Source organism: Atheta coriaria, unplaced genomic scaffold, assembly GCF_025399875.1.
Source record: "Atheta coriaria isolate IRGN ID8LTWV9N9 unplaced genomic scaffold, Caltech_Dcor_3.1 hic_scaffold_6_pilon, whole genome shotgun sequence".
NCBI classification, from domain to species: Eukaryota; Metazoa; Arthropoda; class Insecta; order Coleoptera; family Staphylinidae; genus Dalotia; species Dalotia coriaria.
The window spans coordinates 8,324,930-8,341,685 of NW_027045448.1; the positions used below are offsets into that span (position 1 = coordinate 8,324,930).

Below are 16,756 nucleotides of genomic sequence, written 5' to 3' on the forward strand. Positions count from 1 at the left end.
TTGAATGCATCACGACACCACTGTGGTGTTGCACAATCGAAGGGAGCAAGAGCGGCGTCCCCGCTCGTCTGCGCTGGCGCTGGAGGCGAGCAGCGACGCGCGCGAGCTGCGACCAGCTGCCAGTCAGACTCGGTGCCTCATCGGCGGTGAACACGCGTTGCCCTGGAACATGGCGACCGGTCGCTATACGCACGCCGTCGTCAGCCGCATCCCGCTATCATTACGAACGCGCGGTGAAATTGACCTGGAGCTCGCGCGCCGCCAGCACGAAGCGTACGTGCGCCTGCTGCGCGAACTCGGCCTCGACGTCATCGAGCTACCACCCGACGAGTCGCTGCCCGAGTGCGTCTTCGTCGAGGACACCGCCGTGATATGCAACGGCATCGCACTGATTGCGCGCCCCGGTGCACCGCATCGTGAGAAAGAGGTGAGCGATAACAAACGAAGATCAACGCACCGAAAATGAGAAATTTCACTTAGAAATACGCATACATTTAGGACAAATTACAAATCAAACAGTGTTTGTTTACATTGACATGACTTGACCAACTTGTAAGCATCTGCGCTGCTAACGAGATGCAGAGATATGGAATTCGCGCGCGATGTGTGGCGGTGTCGGGAGCGTAAATCAATAAGGAAATTGCGAGTGTGTAATGCCATAAATAAACCTCTCTCTCTCGCATGCAAATGCAAAAAGCATGGCCGTGATCTTTATTTTTATACACGTCCACCGGTTAATTGCCTAGTTTGCATAATTTGTTACGTTACGTCCCGCACGCAACAAATTCAAACTGAGTGAAACTGAAGTTTGGAGCGCGCGCGCTCCAATTTAAATGAAAAATCAATAGTTGCGCGCTAATTTTAACAAAACCAAACCAAACCTTAATTTTACCATAGCCTTTGTTTTATTTTTTGTTATCTCCGTGTGTGGGAAGCACTACCTGCCATACTACTACATTACAACCATTCAGTTGATAAGGTGTGCGATGTTTTCGCTTTGTTTTAAATTCAAGGCGAATGTCGAACGAGTTGGCAGGTAGCGTAGCACCGGCAGCAATCATACAACTTTCATGAGTTTCATTCCATCGCGCTGCTACCGTTATGAACGTTACACATTTCCTTCTCGTTATTCTTTTGTTGCAAGTTGTTACTTGCCGCCAGCTACCAAATAAGCCTCATGTTATGATATATGTGATAGTTTAGAGTTAATTTGGAAATTAGTTCAGCGCGTGCATTGAACCAGTTTCGCGCGTACGTGCATGACGCTAGCAAGACAACAAATAATTCGCTGAAATTGAAGGCGCACATTTTCATCGGCGAGGTCACACCATCAGCAAATACACTGTCAACTTGTATATGAGAATTACGAGACAGTTTGCTACTATTTGCTAGCGCTGAGCTGGCACTGGCAGAAAAGGTCGTTTCAATAAAGCGCGTCCATTGAGAGGCATTGTGTGTTTGCCTGCTCCAATGAATAAAATTATAATAAAAATGACATACTATTTTATACATCACCGCCGCGCGCGCCTACGTAATAAAAACTCACCGGCATACCACCGACACTAAACTGCGCACAGCTACGAATTAATTCACCGAATTATCACTACACTAAACTATTGATGTCTGACAAACAACTCTGTTTTTTTTTTTTGGGTTGTTGTCATGGTTACATAAAAGATGGTTGCAGTTTCTTACTGTTGCATTATGCAACACAACGTACATGTTTGTTGAACGTGTAACATGCATGTGACCACATGTGACCCACGTGCGATCTGTCATTTTTATCAAAACTGCGATCATAATTACCAAAACACTTGAAACTACATAATAAGTGGCGTAATATTTGCTGTTTGGTGGGGATTTGCGATTGATAAACACGTTATTACGTAAAACGCCGGCGCAAACCACTTTGTGATCAGTCAGGGCTACGATAGAAGACTAAACCGCTACAAAACAACAACAAAAATGTCTACAAAGTGTCTACGTTGGGGTATTGTCAGCGCCGGAAAAATCTGTCATGATTTTGTCTGTGGTATAAAAGTATTGCCACCGAGTGAGCATCAGGTTGTCGCTGTCGCAGCGCGTAACATCGACGATGCGAAAAAATTCGCCTTCGAACATGGCATTGCCAAGTCATACGGAAGCTATGCCGAAATTGCCCATGATACAGAACTTGGTAAGTCATTAGACTTATTAACTATAAATCAGTTAAAAGTTTGCTTTGACCGTTAATAGACATCGTCTATATTGGTGCCATCAACACAAAGCACTACGAAATTGCTAAATTGATGATTGATGCCGGCAAGAATGTCCTTTGCGAGAAGCCACTGACAATGAACAAGAAGCAGACTGAATCTTTAATGAAACACGCCCATGAGAAAGGCGTATTCTTCATGGAGGCCATCTGGAGTCGCAGTTTTCCGGTGTATAAGAAACTCGCTGAACTTATCCAGAGCGGAGTGATCGGTGACGTGCAAGTCGTCAACGTCAACTTCGGTTTCCCGCTGGAGCATGTCTCCAGAGTAAGGTATACACTTACAAAATTGACGCGTGAAATAAATTTAAACTTACTCAATCTTGTGGAACAGCGTAAAGGACCAGGGCGGCAGTGGAATCCTCGACATCGGCGTTTACGCCCTTCAATTCGCACAGTACGTCTACAGGGGTGCGAAAGCGATAAGTTTCACTTCCACAGGTTTCCTCAATGCACAGGGTGTTGACAACAGCGCATCTTGTATTATCCAATATGAAAATAACAAGAGTGCAGTGTTGACCATCAATACAACAGTGGAGTTGCCCAATGAGGCGGTTGCTGTTGGCACAAAAGGCACTATTAGAGTAAGAAAAAGAAAACAATTATACAAATTGTTTTTACACCTACGGATACATTTTTAGATCCCACAATTCTGGTGCCCGTCAAAACTTTACCTTAAAGATGCGCTCCATTTCGAGGCAAAGCTGCCGGAAAGCAAGGACACGTTCAATTTCCTGAATTCCGTGGGTTTGTCTTATGAAGCTGCAGAATGTCGGCAGTGCATTTTGGGCGGAAAGAAAGAGTCGCCAACTGTTACACACGCCGAATCCCTACAACTTGCTGAACAGATGGACGCGTGGCGCAAATCGGTTGGAGTTGTTTACGATGCGGATTCCCAGGAATACAACTAAGCCGATCCAAGAAAAATAAACGTTTCTAATATTAAACTGTGTGTTATATACATTCTATGTTATGATATGAAATATCCAAATAAATTCTAACAAACTTATGGCCAATTAAGTAAAACCTGTTAATTTTCATCTTTAATTTAGTTAATAAGTTACTCTATCTATATTTAACTATTTTCCTTTAAATTTCAGGTGGAAACAATTCGAGTGGTGCTAAAGAAAGAACTAGACCTGCCAATTATTGAGATTCAGGATCCTAATGCGAAGTTAGATGGCGGCGATGTCCTTTTTACAGGTAAACTATGAAATTTTAGGTAAAATATTAACTTTTTAAACAAATAATTTACTTTAAGGACAAGAATTCTTTGTTGGGTTGTCTGAATGGACGAACGAGGGTGGCGCACGCGCTGTGGCCTCTGCCTTCCCTGAATATCCATGCACACCGATAAAGGTAAAGCCAGAGGAGTTGATTCTGCGAGATCTGAGTAACGGTGTGCTGGAGGTGAGGCCGCATGGTCGTGAGATCGTGTGAGATCAGTATTTGCCAGCCATCGCTCACAGCAGCAAACACGCCGTCTCAATTTCGACAATTTTACAACTTTTATCACAGTCTAGCACTATTTTAAAATTTAATGCATGATATAATAAGTTTATCTATGCATTATTCTGTAAAAATGGTTGTTTTATTAATAACTTACGTTTTAGATTCCTTCTCCACGCAAACTAAAGTCTTACGTGACTATGGGCGGTCCTTGCTTGCTCTGTGTGGGCGCCGGCAAGGAATGCCAGGAAGTCCTTAAACGCATGGAACGTGAAGCTACCTATAGTTATCAGACCATCACGCTACCCGAGGACGAAGCGGCCAACGTTTTATACTTGAACGGAACGCTTGTGCATCGATCCGAGGGAGAAATACCAAAATCCTATCAGGTAACAAACAAATAAGCGCATTATTCAACGAAATTACGTAAATTGGGTTGCCTATCTTTATAATAATGCATACTATGCATGTTGTAGGTATTTTGTGATAAAATCGATTCAAGAAGATCACTGGAAATAACGGAACTGGCGAAAACTTCCTGCGGCTTGACGTCCAGCTGTCTACTAGTCAGGCGATTACGGATATGCAGGAATCTTTAATTTCGCCAAGACCTAGACTTACTTGTCACAGCAACAAATATGGCCACATAATGCTCATGCTCAGCAATCTCACAAAATATTCTGATTTCCTCGCATTTAACGCGCATTTCAATAACTCAACTTGACACATACCATTTTATTGATGATTGTTGTTGTGTCCATGTGTCTCAAACACCACCTCAGGTCTTCATCTTGTCTTGACTGTACATGACTATACTGAAAACAAAAACAAAAACGCAAGTGTTAATGTATATATTAGAGTTTATGTACCTTTAGAGTCGGCGTAACTTATAAAGTGTTATAGAGAAAGATTTAGAACTAATATTCAAGGACCAGTACTAGGAAATTCTGTTATAAACTAAACATTTAAATGTAAAGTGAACCATGATAATAATGTTATTAGAAAATGGAGTTTAGATTATGTATCAAATTAATATTGGCAAGTTAGCTTTTGTACTCGTTTTGGTCAACTTTTTGGAGTAACAAAAATTAAGAATTAAGACACACGCGCATATCTGCATGGTACATTATTGATCATTTATTTTTTTTTTATGTATATTTTTATTTCGTTTTCATTCCAAGTGAATTCTCACTACACGCGAACTGCGACGGCATTTAATGCGACCTTATTTATTTTCTATTTTCGATATATCTTGGTGTAATCAGTCAGTATTTCGATGTTATACACTCACAGATTTCAACTGCAGTGCAGCTACGAGCTACAAACGCTACAAACTACTATTTGGTGGTATTTATATATTTGTTTTGTCAGAGGATATATAAAATGTATCGGTATTACCAAGTAAAACAACTATTTCATGAATAAATATTGTTGTTAAGTGAATGTAAGGTGTTTCATTATTTTTCTCCCGCCAGAATGGAAAACTTTAGTTTAATTAGAAAGTTTATTAATTTTTTGGTTACCTGTATTCTTGCAAAGTTAGTAAATATGGCGGACAGGAAAATTTTTACTTTTCCATAATGGCGTAAAGTTACTTTGCCTCAAAATTATAATTTATTAAATTAGCCATTCAAATTGAGCTGAACTCTGGTGAAAATATGACATTATCATTTTATTTTTGACGAAAACTAGAGATCTGTGTTAATCATCAGCAATTTGCTGCAATTACCCAACAACAAACAACCAAAAAGGAACATTTGTGATGTGAAACACAAACCTATTTTGTTTTTGGCATTGCCTAACAATTCTATGTTTTAGGTATCACATTTTTTGGTCCACAACAAAACGAATTGGAAAATATTATCATACTAATCAAAAGAATGTGCGCATTCTTCTTTCACACGATAATTATTATTAAATATGCGACATGTCAAATCTTCAACACTATAAAAACGCGTTGCATAACCAATTTTGTATATAAAGAAGACGAAAATTATTTGATTTATCAATGGCGGCGTCCCCAACATAGGCAACTGTTTGATCAATAATAAAAACTACTCCAACTATCTAAGAATAACCAAAATATCTAATTTTGCATTGTTATTAATAATGTCTCCTTAAATAAATACACCTAAAATAGTCATAAAGAGCATTGACTTATTGACATTTTCCGAAACTTGCCCAACGACAAACAGGCACGTGTAAATCATTTGGACGCAGGTCGGTGGATCGTTAGATAACTTATTGCTAACGCGCATGCCGTGTCAAAGTCAATCGGCTGCCGTATGTCCCAGTGCCCTTATGCTAATTTTGCACAAGACGGTGAAACCCGCACTTAAGTCCGAGTGCAATCCGTAACGTGTCCTTGCGACGCCTGTGCCAAATTGATCGAATACAAACGCGAGATTCGCGCAAGGCCAAAAGGACGCTCGGTCAGATCGTGCGCACATGCTTAACATTTGCATTTTCTTCACATAGCATACATAAACGCAATCATAATACACATACATGTATTTGTAAACACGCCAAAAAATAAAAAAATCGTTATGTGGAAAATCATTTTTCTTAAATTAGATAAGAATAGAAAGTGCAAATAAACAAACACGTGGAAAGTTTCACGATGTTGTAACTTGTAACTACCCGTAATCAGATTAAAGATTTTTTAATTGCAATAAATATCTGATTTCATCAGCAGTCAAAAAACGCACGTATATCAATTTTCGCGCGATTTGTTTATCTTATCAACGACAGACGCAATTGCGACACACAGCGACACGCGATACGGTTTATCCAAATATTAAACGCACTTTCAGCGTATTCCGCAGCCACTTATGCTAAATTCCAACGTCAAATCATGCCCAAATAAAAAATGTGCAGTTATCGTCGGAATTTTTCATTGAGTCGGACTTGAGTACGCGTTGATTAAAAAGCAAATTAAGTCGACTTTGTGCTAGGGCATGCAATTGTTCTCTGACCGCGCAAATAACTGACTAAAACATGGTTGCCATGTTGCCGACAGACTTAAGTCTGGTTCGTTCACATCAAACTACTTTTACTATTTTACGATAATTGCGCTAAAATTTTAGCATCGCGTTAACTGGAGAACTACGTGAACTTGCGAGATAACGCAATGGCCTTGGTGCAATCTCAAGGAGACGCTTTACTACGTCCCAAAAACGTCTCAGGCGAAAAGTAGTAACCTACACGCTGGAACTAAGCGAGCGGTCACCACTCGGACAAAGTCATAAGTCATCGATACCGGGTGGGCGATTAACGATTACCTAATCGTTTTGCGTGCGATTAACATGTATCGAAGCGCCAATTTCAAAAATGAATGGCGCCCGCTCGCGCAAGTTCGCGCCTAATGGTGACGTAAAAATCTATTCTCGACTCCACCCGGGACCTTCCCGCTTTGCCGGCATGTGACTTTGCTTACGATTGCGCATACTCGCGATTACCACCACTCCGGCTACCGTCGACCTCCCGTTCTTTGATATGGTCTACGCGGCCGCCTTCCGCTCCCAGTCATCACTTGCAGTCCGGTGCGTGATCTGAGACGACGTACGCCCACAAACTCTACCATACCGCTTGGTACCATTTCGTTTTGAGCCAGTAACAGCCGAAACACCCAACACACATTCAAGATGTCGATGGATCCTATGGGTTTCGTGAAGGACTTCATGGCTGGCGGTATCTCCGCCGCCATCTCCAAGACGGCTGTCGCGCCCATTGAGCGCGTCAAGCTGCTCCTTCAAGTGCAACACATCTCCAAGCAGATCTCCGAGGCACAGCGTTACAAGGGTAAGTACGGCGGCATGTAAGCTGCCATTGAAAAAAAGCGCGAAAATTATCGGAACACGTGGCGTGCCATTATCAAAGGCAGAAAAATCGAGCGTTACGTAAGCCGTGCGGTAACGGGATGTGGGATCAATTCATTGTAAAGGCAGCCATTATTTAGCGCAAGTACTGTTAGGACTTAAGTCAGCGGTGGATTGAACCTACAGCAGTAATAAATCCGTTGGGCTAAATTTAATTTTCCATCGCGGCGTACCTTGGACTCGCTAACCCAATTTTAAATAGGTAATTAGGGCACGGTTAAGCAACCCGATGACAAATCATCATAGAATGAAATTCAGCGTTTTTGCAATTTAAATTGGACATTTAAACATCTTAAAAGTATTTAAAAATTAAATCCAAAACCCAAAAAACGTGTGTCTAGCCATTTTAACCGGCTCCATAAAAGTATTGATTTATCAGGTGGCGCACGCGCGGTCACGCAGCGTTATATAATTTCCACCTTGCCCGCTTGCTCCCAATGTCGGCCGAGACATTTTTATTACATCCCTGAAAGTCGGGCAAGTCTCGCCAAACCTCGTGATTATCACACTCCTCAACAATAATGCAATCGCGATAAAGCTTATCTCAACATTGCGTTTTGAAATAACGACGACGCGCTAGCGACAAACCACATGGTCGGCGCGAACAAGATGGCGGACAGACGGCCGGCAAAAACCGGATATACCGCGCGGCAGACACACGTTGCCGATTCGCATTCATCCATCAAAGCATGCAAAATGTATTTAAATTTAAAATTCTCTTCGATTACAACAAGCGCGTGCACGTCAAACGCGTGGACTTTTTTTATAGAATTCGATGCATTACGCACACACGCTTGCTGGCTAGTGCCAAATGTATTATATAAGCCGGCCGAGGGTCTAATTATTTAACGGCTACGTCATTCGAAGGTTACTAGCGCGGCTGGCGCGCGTCGTAGCATACTCTGCTACGTGTACAATTCGCTGTCATTACACTCGTAATAAATTCTAATTTTTTCCACGCGCTGCTGATGCTGCTTATCACTTCTTATCGCTTACGCGGATGATGATTAATAAATTAGCGACGCAATCATTACGAAATGTATGATTTGCATTATATCTATGTACTTTTCCTTTCATTTGCAACCAGATTTCTAAGTAAGGGAATATTACTTACGTTTATGAATGATGTTTTGCAGGTATGGTAGATTGCTTCGTGCGCATCCCCAAGGAACAGGGTGTACTTGCGTACTGGCGTGGTAACACCGCCAACGTCATCCGTTACTTCCCAACGCAGGCGTTGAACTTCGCCTTCAAAGACAAGTACAAGGCGATCTTCCTCAGCGGTGTCGACAAGCGCACTCAATTCTGGCGTTACTTCGTCGGTAACCTCGCCTCCGGCGGTGCCGCTGGTGCCACCTCTCTGTGCTTCGTCTACCCTCTTGATTTCGCCCGTACCAGGTAATATTTGATATTTGGGATAAATGCAGAATGGAAATTAATGGTTTTGCTTACGTTTAGATTGGCCGCTGATGTCGGTAAGGCTGGAGGCGATCGTGAATTCACCGGTCTCGGCAACTGCTTGGCCAAGATCTACAAGGCTGATGGTCTTGGTGGTCTGTACCGTGGTTTCGGTGTATCCGTACAGGGTATCATCATCTACCGTGCCGCCTTCTTCGGTATCTACGATACTGCCAAGGGTATGCTGCCTGATCCTAAGAACACACCGTTGGTCATCTCTTGGGCTATTGCTCAGGTAAGTTTACGCTGCATAACCTGCAAGAGTAATTTTAGATGTGATTATTAATGATTTTTGTGTTTCTTGTGCAGACCGTGACGACCATCTCTGGTATTATCTCGTATCCATTCGACACCGTGCGTAGGCGTATGATGATGCAGTCTGGCCGCGCCAAGAGCGAGATCCTGTACAAGAGCACCGCTCACTGCTGGGCCACCATCGCCAAGACGGAAGGTGGCGCCGCTTTCTTCAAGGGCGCGTTCTCCAACGTGCTCCGCGGTACTGGTGGCGCTATCGTACTCGTATTATACGATGAGATCAAGGCGCTGTTCTAAGCGGTTAGTAACAAAATTTCATAAATTAAGCAAAAACCGATCGTAAGCAAAAGCAAATTAAGTAAGAAGCCACCAACAACTGAGAGAAACAACCACCGTCAACATCGCGTCACTGCAAGGTGTTTTATTTGTAAGGAGCAACATCGCCGCCGGTCTTCGCCCATCGGCGGCCGACGTATTAGTATGAGAGTTTAAATTAATTAACAAACAAATCAAGCAACAAAAAAAAGCGAAAACTGAAACTAAAAGGCTCATCGGCGTACGTACACGCACGCGAAAGTACCGTATTAGTATTGTAATGTTAATCGAAGCAAATCGAAACGAATTGAAGTGAAACACAAAAAATTACACACACGCGTTGTCTAACATTCCGGATGTGCTGCATATCGCTGTCGATCCAGCATCCGTCGTCTTACACACGCCGCAATCCGAATGCGATATTTTCGCGATAAAAACCAACTCACGACGCAAGAGCGAAACAAAAAAACATAAATTATAGATGCATTATTTATTTTTACAACCCCACACACTGCGTGTAGTCTTAACTCCGTTTACTATGACCGCGTTCGCAAGAAATATAAATCCTACGGCTGCGTCCGGATTCTCTCGGGCGTTGCTATTCATTTCTACAGAAATTGTGTCCAATTGATTTTTCCGGCGCACACCGGAGCGTTCTGTTTCTTTTGATAGTGAACATTATTGTACTGTAAATATTGGGAGGCGCTGCCGAACAACAGCGGCGCCAGTCTGTTATTGTTTAAACATTGTTGAACCGTAACTGTATACCTGTGCCGATAACATCAGGCAATGAAAAAATAAAACAAAAAAATAGAAACATTATATGAAGACTTTCATTTCTACCTTTTTATTTAAGTAATTGCCTATATCGTGGCCTTAAAGTGCCATAAGCAAACCTTCCAAAGTCAAAGCCACAATCCAGTGCATGTCTATCAATTCTAGCCTTTGATGGATTCTTGCAGTAATCTGTTAACATTTTCACTGCTGCAGCTTCATCGTTGTAAAGGCATTGTGGTGGGTAAATTTCTGGATACACTAGTTTGTTGGGCACGATCGGGAAGCAACCGTAGCACATTGCTTCCAACCTGTTGTGTTTTGCAAATATTAATAAAAATTAACATAACCACAACTAAATTTTAAATCTACTTACATTGCCACCCCGAAGAATTCATGTATAGCTGTTGATACCACAACATCACTATTGATTAATATATCGTAATATTCATCCTTGCTTTCCACAAAACCAAAAGTTAGAATGTTTTCTTTTAAACTCTCCTTGACGTCGTTTAAAACATCAGGCACATCAGCAAAATTGCCGCCAAGGATGTGTACACGAAAATTCAAATTTTTCTGTTTCAATTTCGTTAAAATATTGATAAAAACCTCGGGCGCTTTGTCGAATTCCCATCGATGCGGCCATACTATAGTTAAATACTCTAAATTTTCACTTTGATCGTCAGGTAAAAGTGGATACCAAACAGGAAAATACAAAACTTTACACTTTGGCTGTATTTTGAGTTGCATATCCTTCGGGCGATAGTCGGGTAGTAGTTTAACGACTTTGTTCAAATTATCTAGCAAACTTCGCAGATTAAACTCTGAATTAAAAACTAGTTCATCCGCAGCTAAACTATAATATTTTAAATGTAATATTTATGATTCCCATGAAATTGTGCAAATTACTTACCAAGTTGTAATTTGATTGTAGGCATACTGCACGTCTCTATCTTTAATTTGGCGAATCGGATAAACAAATTGATTTTCATGAAAATAGACGATTTTCTTAAGCTTTTGAAGGTCTGGTCTTAGACCTAGGAGTTCTGCCAAAGACAACACTGAACTGCAGAAGATTGTTTTCTCTGTTGTGATTTGTGGAATATGAGATGAAAGAATGAGAGCTGAACATCTTGCTCTCCATGGCCATTTTTTACCACTCAAAGTAATAAGTCTACTCTTTGGAGACCCTAAATATACAATTCAAATATTTGAAACAAACAACTTAAATAATTTAGATAAGTTTAACTTACAATCATGGAGTAAGTCTATCAATTCTTTATGTGAACCAGTGTAAAATGGCTCAACAAACAAAATATGAGGATTCAAAACTTCCTTTGAAATAAATACATCACTAGAAGTTTCTGAACAAACTTCTGTTGGTGGAAACGTGTTTGCTATTTCAGAAAGTTGACGCACACTTGAATTATTATTGTGCTTTCTTGAATTTGCCATTTTAACACTACTAATCCCACTTCTTTAACCTTAAAATAAAATCATATGACGCCTCTGAACTGTTAGTGTATGTAGTGCGCCGAAAAAATCCAAACAATCACAAATTACTCATCGTGCATTCGTTCACTTCAAACCGTTCCCTATTATCGAAGTAATTTACATAATGCAGCGCGACAAATGATAACTAGTTCAACTAGTTATCGGTTCACGTTGTCGATTGCGGTTTTGCGTTGCGCTCAATAGATGAAGACACCTCTCCAGAACATCAACATCACTGCATCACAAGTCAAAGCAGGAAATCAACTGACAATATCATGTTTACCAGCGCGTTATCATATGATTTCTCACAATAGTTAACACACAATGTGAAAAGTAAAGTACAAGATAACAGTGCAAGTCTGACATCACCACTGTTGTTGTTAAAATAAAGTGTCAAAGAAGTTGAACATAATTTGCAATGGCTTTATCAGCAGAGGAAGAACTGGTTGTTAGGGAATGGTCTCCACTGACTCATCTCTTTCAAAAACTGCCCACTAGACACCAGGGCTTCTTCAGTTCTGATTTGAAGCTAACATGTATGGATGCCATCAGTGAACTTATTGCCATGGGTACAAACTTGGGGATTGTCTATGTTTACAATAGGAAGACACATAATATGGAAAGATTAAAGTGTGAAGTATGAAAAACACTCTTTTTATAATTAAATAGATTCCATTATATCAATCATTTTGTTCCAGAATCTGAGTGTTCCTATAACATGTATAAAAGTAATCTCAACTGTGGATTACATGTTAGCTGTGGGAAATCGTGATGGAAATGTGAATATATTTCAACTACCAAAGGTGCCTCCGGAGAGTTTACCGCTTAGTCTTCGCCCCAAAGACAAGCAGGTGGAGAGATACTCAGTCTCTGAGATGCACAAGGGACAAGTAACTGCATTAGAGTGGAGTAAAAATGGCATGAAATTGTTCAGTGGTGATGCCACTGGTCATGTGGTATTAACAGAGATTGATTTCTACATGCATTTGTGTAAATCATGTGAAATTTTGGACGAGGCTTACGCGGTTGTGCAATTGAATTATTTACAGCAGAGATTGCTGGTTTCAACCACCTATAGGAGTATTATTTGCCAGAAACAGGACAAGTGGAGGGTTTGTCAAGTTGGGAAAAAGGATAGGAAATTGTAAGATTCAAATATTTAAATTGAAACAGAAAAAATTTAAGTTATTGTTTTTAGATTGGGAAAATTTGGTGGAACAATAATGCAGAATGGTTTAGGACCAACTGATCTTGTTTTATACTGTGTAAGGCCTGGATTAAGGATTTGGCAAGCAGACTTTGCTGGATCAGTTGAAAAAACAATACTTTTCAAGGTATTATTCCATAATTCAAAGAAAAACTTGTTTTAAATAAATAATTCACAATATTTTAGGATTCATTGAATGATGCAAGCCCAGAAGTCTTCATTCTAAACCCATTGCCACCGAATTTAAAACGCACCACAAAAGAACCATCATTTGGAGTCATCCACCAGTTTCATGAGAATTATCTAGTTACACACAACTCGCAAACGGTTTATATTCTCAACGTAAAAGATCTGAAAATAATCGGAATCGTAAATCAACTCCGTGGAGTCCTGGACGTATCCGTTCACAAGGACGAGATATTCATTCTCGAAAGCGACCGCTCCTTAATTCGAATCTCACCATTTCCTGAATATACTGATGCTCCTTTCCAACCAACCTCGAATATTTCTACACCAATTTTAACCACATCCCTAAAAGAATTAACCAACAAGTTGCAGTCGGCGTCGATTATTACAGCGGCACCGACAAAAACAGCATTCCCCATGAAATCTCCAGCGATTGCCACAGCTGAGGAAGCAATTGAATCAAAGAAATCTCCGTTAAAAACCCCAACCACTCCGGTTACACCAACAGAGGGGCCTATGGATCGTGCATATCAAATCTACCGCAAACTCGAATTATATAATAAAATCTCAGAGAAGGATTACGATGAAGTGATAGGATATACACATCGCAAGAAGAAGAAAACTAGAAAGCAAACACCCACTGAGAATGTAATGACATCGTCGATCTGTAGTTACAGCTCGAATAGTTCAGGAGAAGGTGATAGATCAGATAGGATCGATGCATACACAATTAAACCGACACTTATGACCATAAGTACCGTGGGAATGATCGATATAAAGAGTCCTGACTCACTACAACATGATATTAGCGAGAAGGAGAACTTGTTAGCGGAACTTTTAAACTTTGACAGTGTGAAAGTTGACTTGGACAAATTACAAATGATAACCACACAAGATGCAACAAAGCCAACCAAAAATGATGATATTCTACAGACCTCATCCAAGGTATTGGATGAGTTACCTGAGGTTGATCAGAACTTATTCCCCAAACCGGAAACTTCAAAGACTGTGAAACCAACCGACAAATGCCAATCAACTATTCCAGGTACACAAAATTATTACAAAAGTTAATCTCGCATTAACTACCGCATGTAAAATATCCTCATGCTAACTTTCATTTTATACGCTTTCATCTAGGACATAAGTAGGACAATTTCCAGTGAGTCCCTGTTCATCACTACTAATTTCTGCATGTTTCTATTGACTACAATTATTGATTGTAGTGTGCCGCAACATTCCAAACGCGTGGTCTGTTCAAACCGTAAGTTTAATGGATTCTGAACCCATCAAGCCAATTGCAACTCCAAAACTTACAACATTTGCGAATATACCAGTTATACCAGTTTTGCCACTGAGACGACCGCAATTTCAACCAACTTCGCCAACCGACGAGTTAGCCGACTGGGAAATTGTGTGACAATTGATATGAAGCCACTGATATTTTATCTGATGATTATTTTAAGTGATATTTTCCGTGTGTTATGTTCTTTTTGCTTGTTTTTATTATAAATTTATTATATCGGATATTGATTATTGAGAAAAAATACATTACCATAAGTGTTTAGTAACCGTCTCTCATTTCGGACGCGCTGCGTTGATTATTTACACAGGTTTGTAGTCTAGTTTGCTCTCTAACTTCTTGTTGTCGGACACCTTCCGTACTGCTTTCATGAAGTCTTCTTGAATGACGAACTCGCGATCGGAGCGGATTGCAAACAATCCAGCTTCAGTGCAAACGTTTCTAGACGATTTAAAAATAAAATGGCGATTGTTGGATGATGAACAACTTTTGTTTTTAGGGAAGTCACTAGATCTAGTGACTTTCTTACCTTAAATCTGCGCCGTTGAAAGTATCGGACAACTTGACTATGGCTTCGTAGTCTGTTTCGCCGTGTTTGGCAATGGGCCCAGCGTGAATTTTCAAAATTTCCAGCCTAGCCTGCTCGTTAGGCAGTGGGATCTCGATTTTTCTATCGAGACGACCAGGACGCAACAAAGCAGGGTCAAGAGTATCGGGGCGATTCGTCGCCATGATCATTTTTACCTGTCCAAGCGAATCAAAACCGTCCATTTGATTCAGCAGCTCCATAAGAGTTCGCTGGATTTCACGATCAGCAGAAGTACCTTCAGAGAATCTCCTACCACCAATAGCGTCGATTTCATCCATGAAGATGATGCAGGGTTGGTGATCTTTAGCGTAGTTGAACATCTCACGAATAAGACGTGCGGATTCACCGATGTATTTATCGACAATCGCACTGGAGACGACTTTGAGGAAGTTTGCGTCCAATTGTGAGGCCACAGCGCGAGCCAACAGAGTTTTACCTGTTCCAGGCGGACCATACAGCAGGCAACCTAATAGGATTAAAATTAGGTTAATTTCTTAAGCTAGAATGAGTTTTTTTTTTAATTTACCTTTTGGCGGAGTGATACCGACGCGCATAAAAAGTTCAGGATTGAGCAGTGGTAACTCAATAACTTCACGCAATTCGCGGATTTGTTCGGACAAACCACCGATAGCTGAGTAAGTTACATCTCCGGGATCTTCATGACTCATATTGTATACCAACGGGTCAACTTCACGCGGCAGATAGCGCATAATTGTTAGAGTTGTCATGTCTAATGCAACTCTGGTGCCAGCCTTCAACTTAGTTTTATCCAATTGCCGGCGGCAACCAACGACATAACGCGGCCCATTTGTTGCCTTTACAATAACTGGACAACGCACAAAAAAAGATAAATAAGAAACGTATATAAGCCATAAACAATTGAGTTACATACATTTTTCCTCAGTGAGTTGTTTCAAAACTTCACCCACAATTTGACCAACTGACTGCAGAGCCTTCAAATCGTTCTCGGACTTGTCGTACTGTTTTGTGAGGTCTTTCAACTGCTCGCGCACTAAATACATACAGATTTATTTAGTTTGAGAAGTCATTATTGAGAACTGAACAAAATGTTCTTACTTTCTTTGAGCCGGGATTCGACTTCCTTGTGCTCCATCAATTTCTTGCGGTATTCCTGCAAGGCCTTCTCGCGGTCAGCATCCGGAAGCACAGTGGCTGAAACCATCATCCTCAGTTGTAATTCAACGTTGTTTAGAGGAAAATTTAACGTCGAGCGGCGAGCACAAACTGCAAAACAGACAAATATAACCTCTAAGAAGATGAAGCAGCAAAACTTTTGCTTGTCACAATGACACTAACAGGGAATTTGGTTTTTGACTTTTTAGTGAAATGAGGTGTAGCACTTTTTGCACCAAGTGTTGGAATAAATAGCACTAATATTTAAATTAAAATGTCCTTTATATGCAAGGGAATAATTAAGGTTACCATATTCTTAAAGATGTCTTATATAGAACATGTTATAATAGCAATTTTAAACACTGGAATTTAGACATGATTGCCTGAATTACATGACATTTATTTTGATGCCTTGTTTAGCAACTTTCACCTGTCAGGACAAAATCCTTCACCCACACAAAAA

General features: G+C 40.6%; 6 protein-coding genes across 9 annotated transcripts; 4 read left to right on the top strand and 2 right to left on the bottom strand.

Moving 5' to 3' along the window:
- Positions 1-4: 4 nt before the first annotated feature.
- Positions 5-5,146, top strand: LOC135794782 (N(G),N(G)-dimethylarginine dimethylaminohydrolase 1). Its single transcript, XM_065306174.1, has 5 exons — positions 5-427; positions 3,355-3,457; positions 3,516-3,613; positions 3,868-4,092; positions 4,180-5,146. The coding sequence occupies exons 1-5, from the start codon at positions 5-7 to the stop codon at positions 4,300-4,302; spliced, it is 972 nt and encodes a 323-aa protein (XP_065162246.1). The 3' UTR covers positions 4,303-5,146.
- Positions 1,833-3,263, top strand: LOC135794781 (trans-1,2-dihydrobenzene-1,2-diol dehydrogenase-like). The gene is made up of 4 exons (XM_065306173.1): positions 1,833-2,176; positions 2,236-2,527; positions 2,589-2,838; positions 2,896-3,263. The coding sequence occupies exons 1-4, from the start codon at positions 1,966-1,968 to the stop codon at positions 3,163-3,165; spliced, it is 1,023 nt and encodes a 340-aa protein (XP_065162245.1). The 5' UTR covers positions 1,833-1,965; the 3' UTR covers positions 3,166-3,263.
- A 2,064-nt stretch (positions 5,147-7,210) lies between the features above and the next one.
- Positions 7,211-10,431, top strand: LOC135794559 (ADP,ATP carrier protein-like). Its single transcript, XM_065305872.1, has 4 exons — positions 7,211-7,504; positions 8,718-8,979; positions 9,040-9,274; positions 9,349-10,431. Exons 1-4 carry the CDS (start codon positions 7,348-7,350, stop codon positions 9,589-9,591), a joined length of 897 nt encoding a protein of 298 aa, XP_065161944.1. The 5' UTR covers positions 7,211-7,347; the 3' UTR covers positions 9,592-10,431.
- On the bottom strand, positions 9,157-12,079 carry LOC135794557 (tRNA-queuosine alpha-mannosyltransferase). Of its 2 annotated transcripts, none has more exons than XM_065305868.1 (5): positions 11,637-11,859; positions 11,297-11,573; positions 10,760-11,239; positions 10,453-10,694; positions 9,157-9,294 (listed from the first exon to the last, which is right to left on the bottom strand). In XM_065305868.1, the coding sequence occupies exons 1-4, from the start codon at positions 11,836-11,838 to the stop codon at positions 10,457-10,459; spliced, it is 1,197 nt and encodes a 398-aa protein (XP_065161940.1). In that variant the 5' UTR covers positions 11,839-11,859; the 3' UTR covers positions 9,157-9,294; positions 10,453-10,456. The 2 variants fall into 2 exon arrangements, with proteins under 2 accessions (XP_065161940.1, XP_065161941.1); XM_065305869.1 differs by lacking the exon at positions 9,157-9,294 and adding an exon at positions 11,940-12,079 and having other exon boundaries at positions 10,441-10,694; positions 11,637-11,867.
- A 216-nt stretch (positions 12,080-12,295) lies between these two features.
- LOC135794556 (WD repeat-containing protein CG11141) lies at positions 12,296-14,834 on the top strand. 2 transcript variants are annotated; one of them, XM_065305867.1, is made up of 6 exons: positions 12,296-12,514; positions 12,576-13,021; positions 13,076-13,211; positions 13,271-14,315; positions 14,408-14,429; positions 14,494-14,634. In XM_065305867.1, the coding sequence occupies exons 1-5, from the start codon at positions 12,296-12,298 to the stop codon at positions 14,416-14,418; spliced, it is 1,857 nt and encodes a 618-aa protein (XP_065161939.1). In that variant the 3' UTR covers positions 14,419-14,429; positions 14,494-14,634. The 2 variants fall into 2 exon arrangements, with proteins under 2 accessions (XP_065161939.1, XP_065161938.1); XM_065305866.1 differs by lacking the exon at positions 14,408-14,429 and having other exon boundaries at positions 14,494-14,834.
- On the bottom strand, positions 14,750-16,742 carry Rpt4 (Regulatory particle triple-A ATPase 4). 2 transcript variants are annotated; one of them, XM_065305871.1, is made up of 6 exons: positions 16,603-16,742; positions 16,237-16,404; positions 16,052-16,171; positions 15,686-15,985; positions 15,100-15,625; positions 14,750-15,011 (listed from the first exon to the last, which is right to left on the bottom strand). In XM_065305871.1, exons 2-6 carry the CDS (start codon positions 16,343-16,345, stop codon positions 14,873-14,875), a joined length of 1,194 nt encoding a protein of 397 aa, XP_065161943.1. In that variant the 5' UTR covers positions 16,346-16,404; positions 16,603-16,742; the 3' UTR covers positions 14,750-14,872. The 2 variants fall into 2 exon arrangements, with proteins under 2 accessions (XP_065161943.1, XP_065161942.1); XM_065305870.1 differs by lacking the exon at positions 16,603-16,742 and having other exon boundaries at positions 16,237-16,468.
- Between the last annotated feature and the right edge of the window lie 14 nt (positions 16,743-16,756).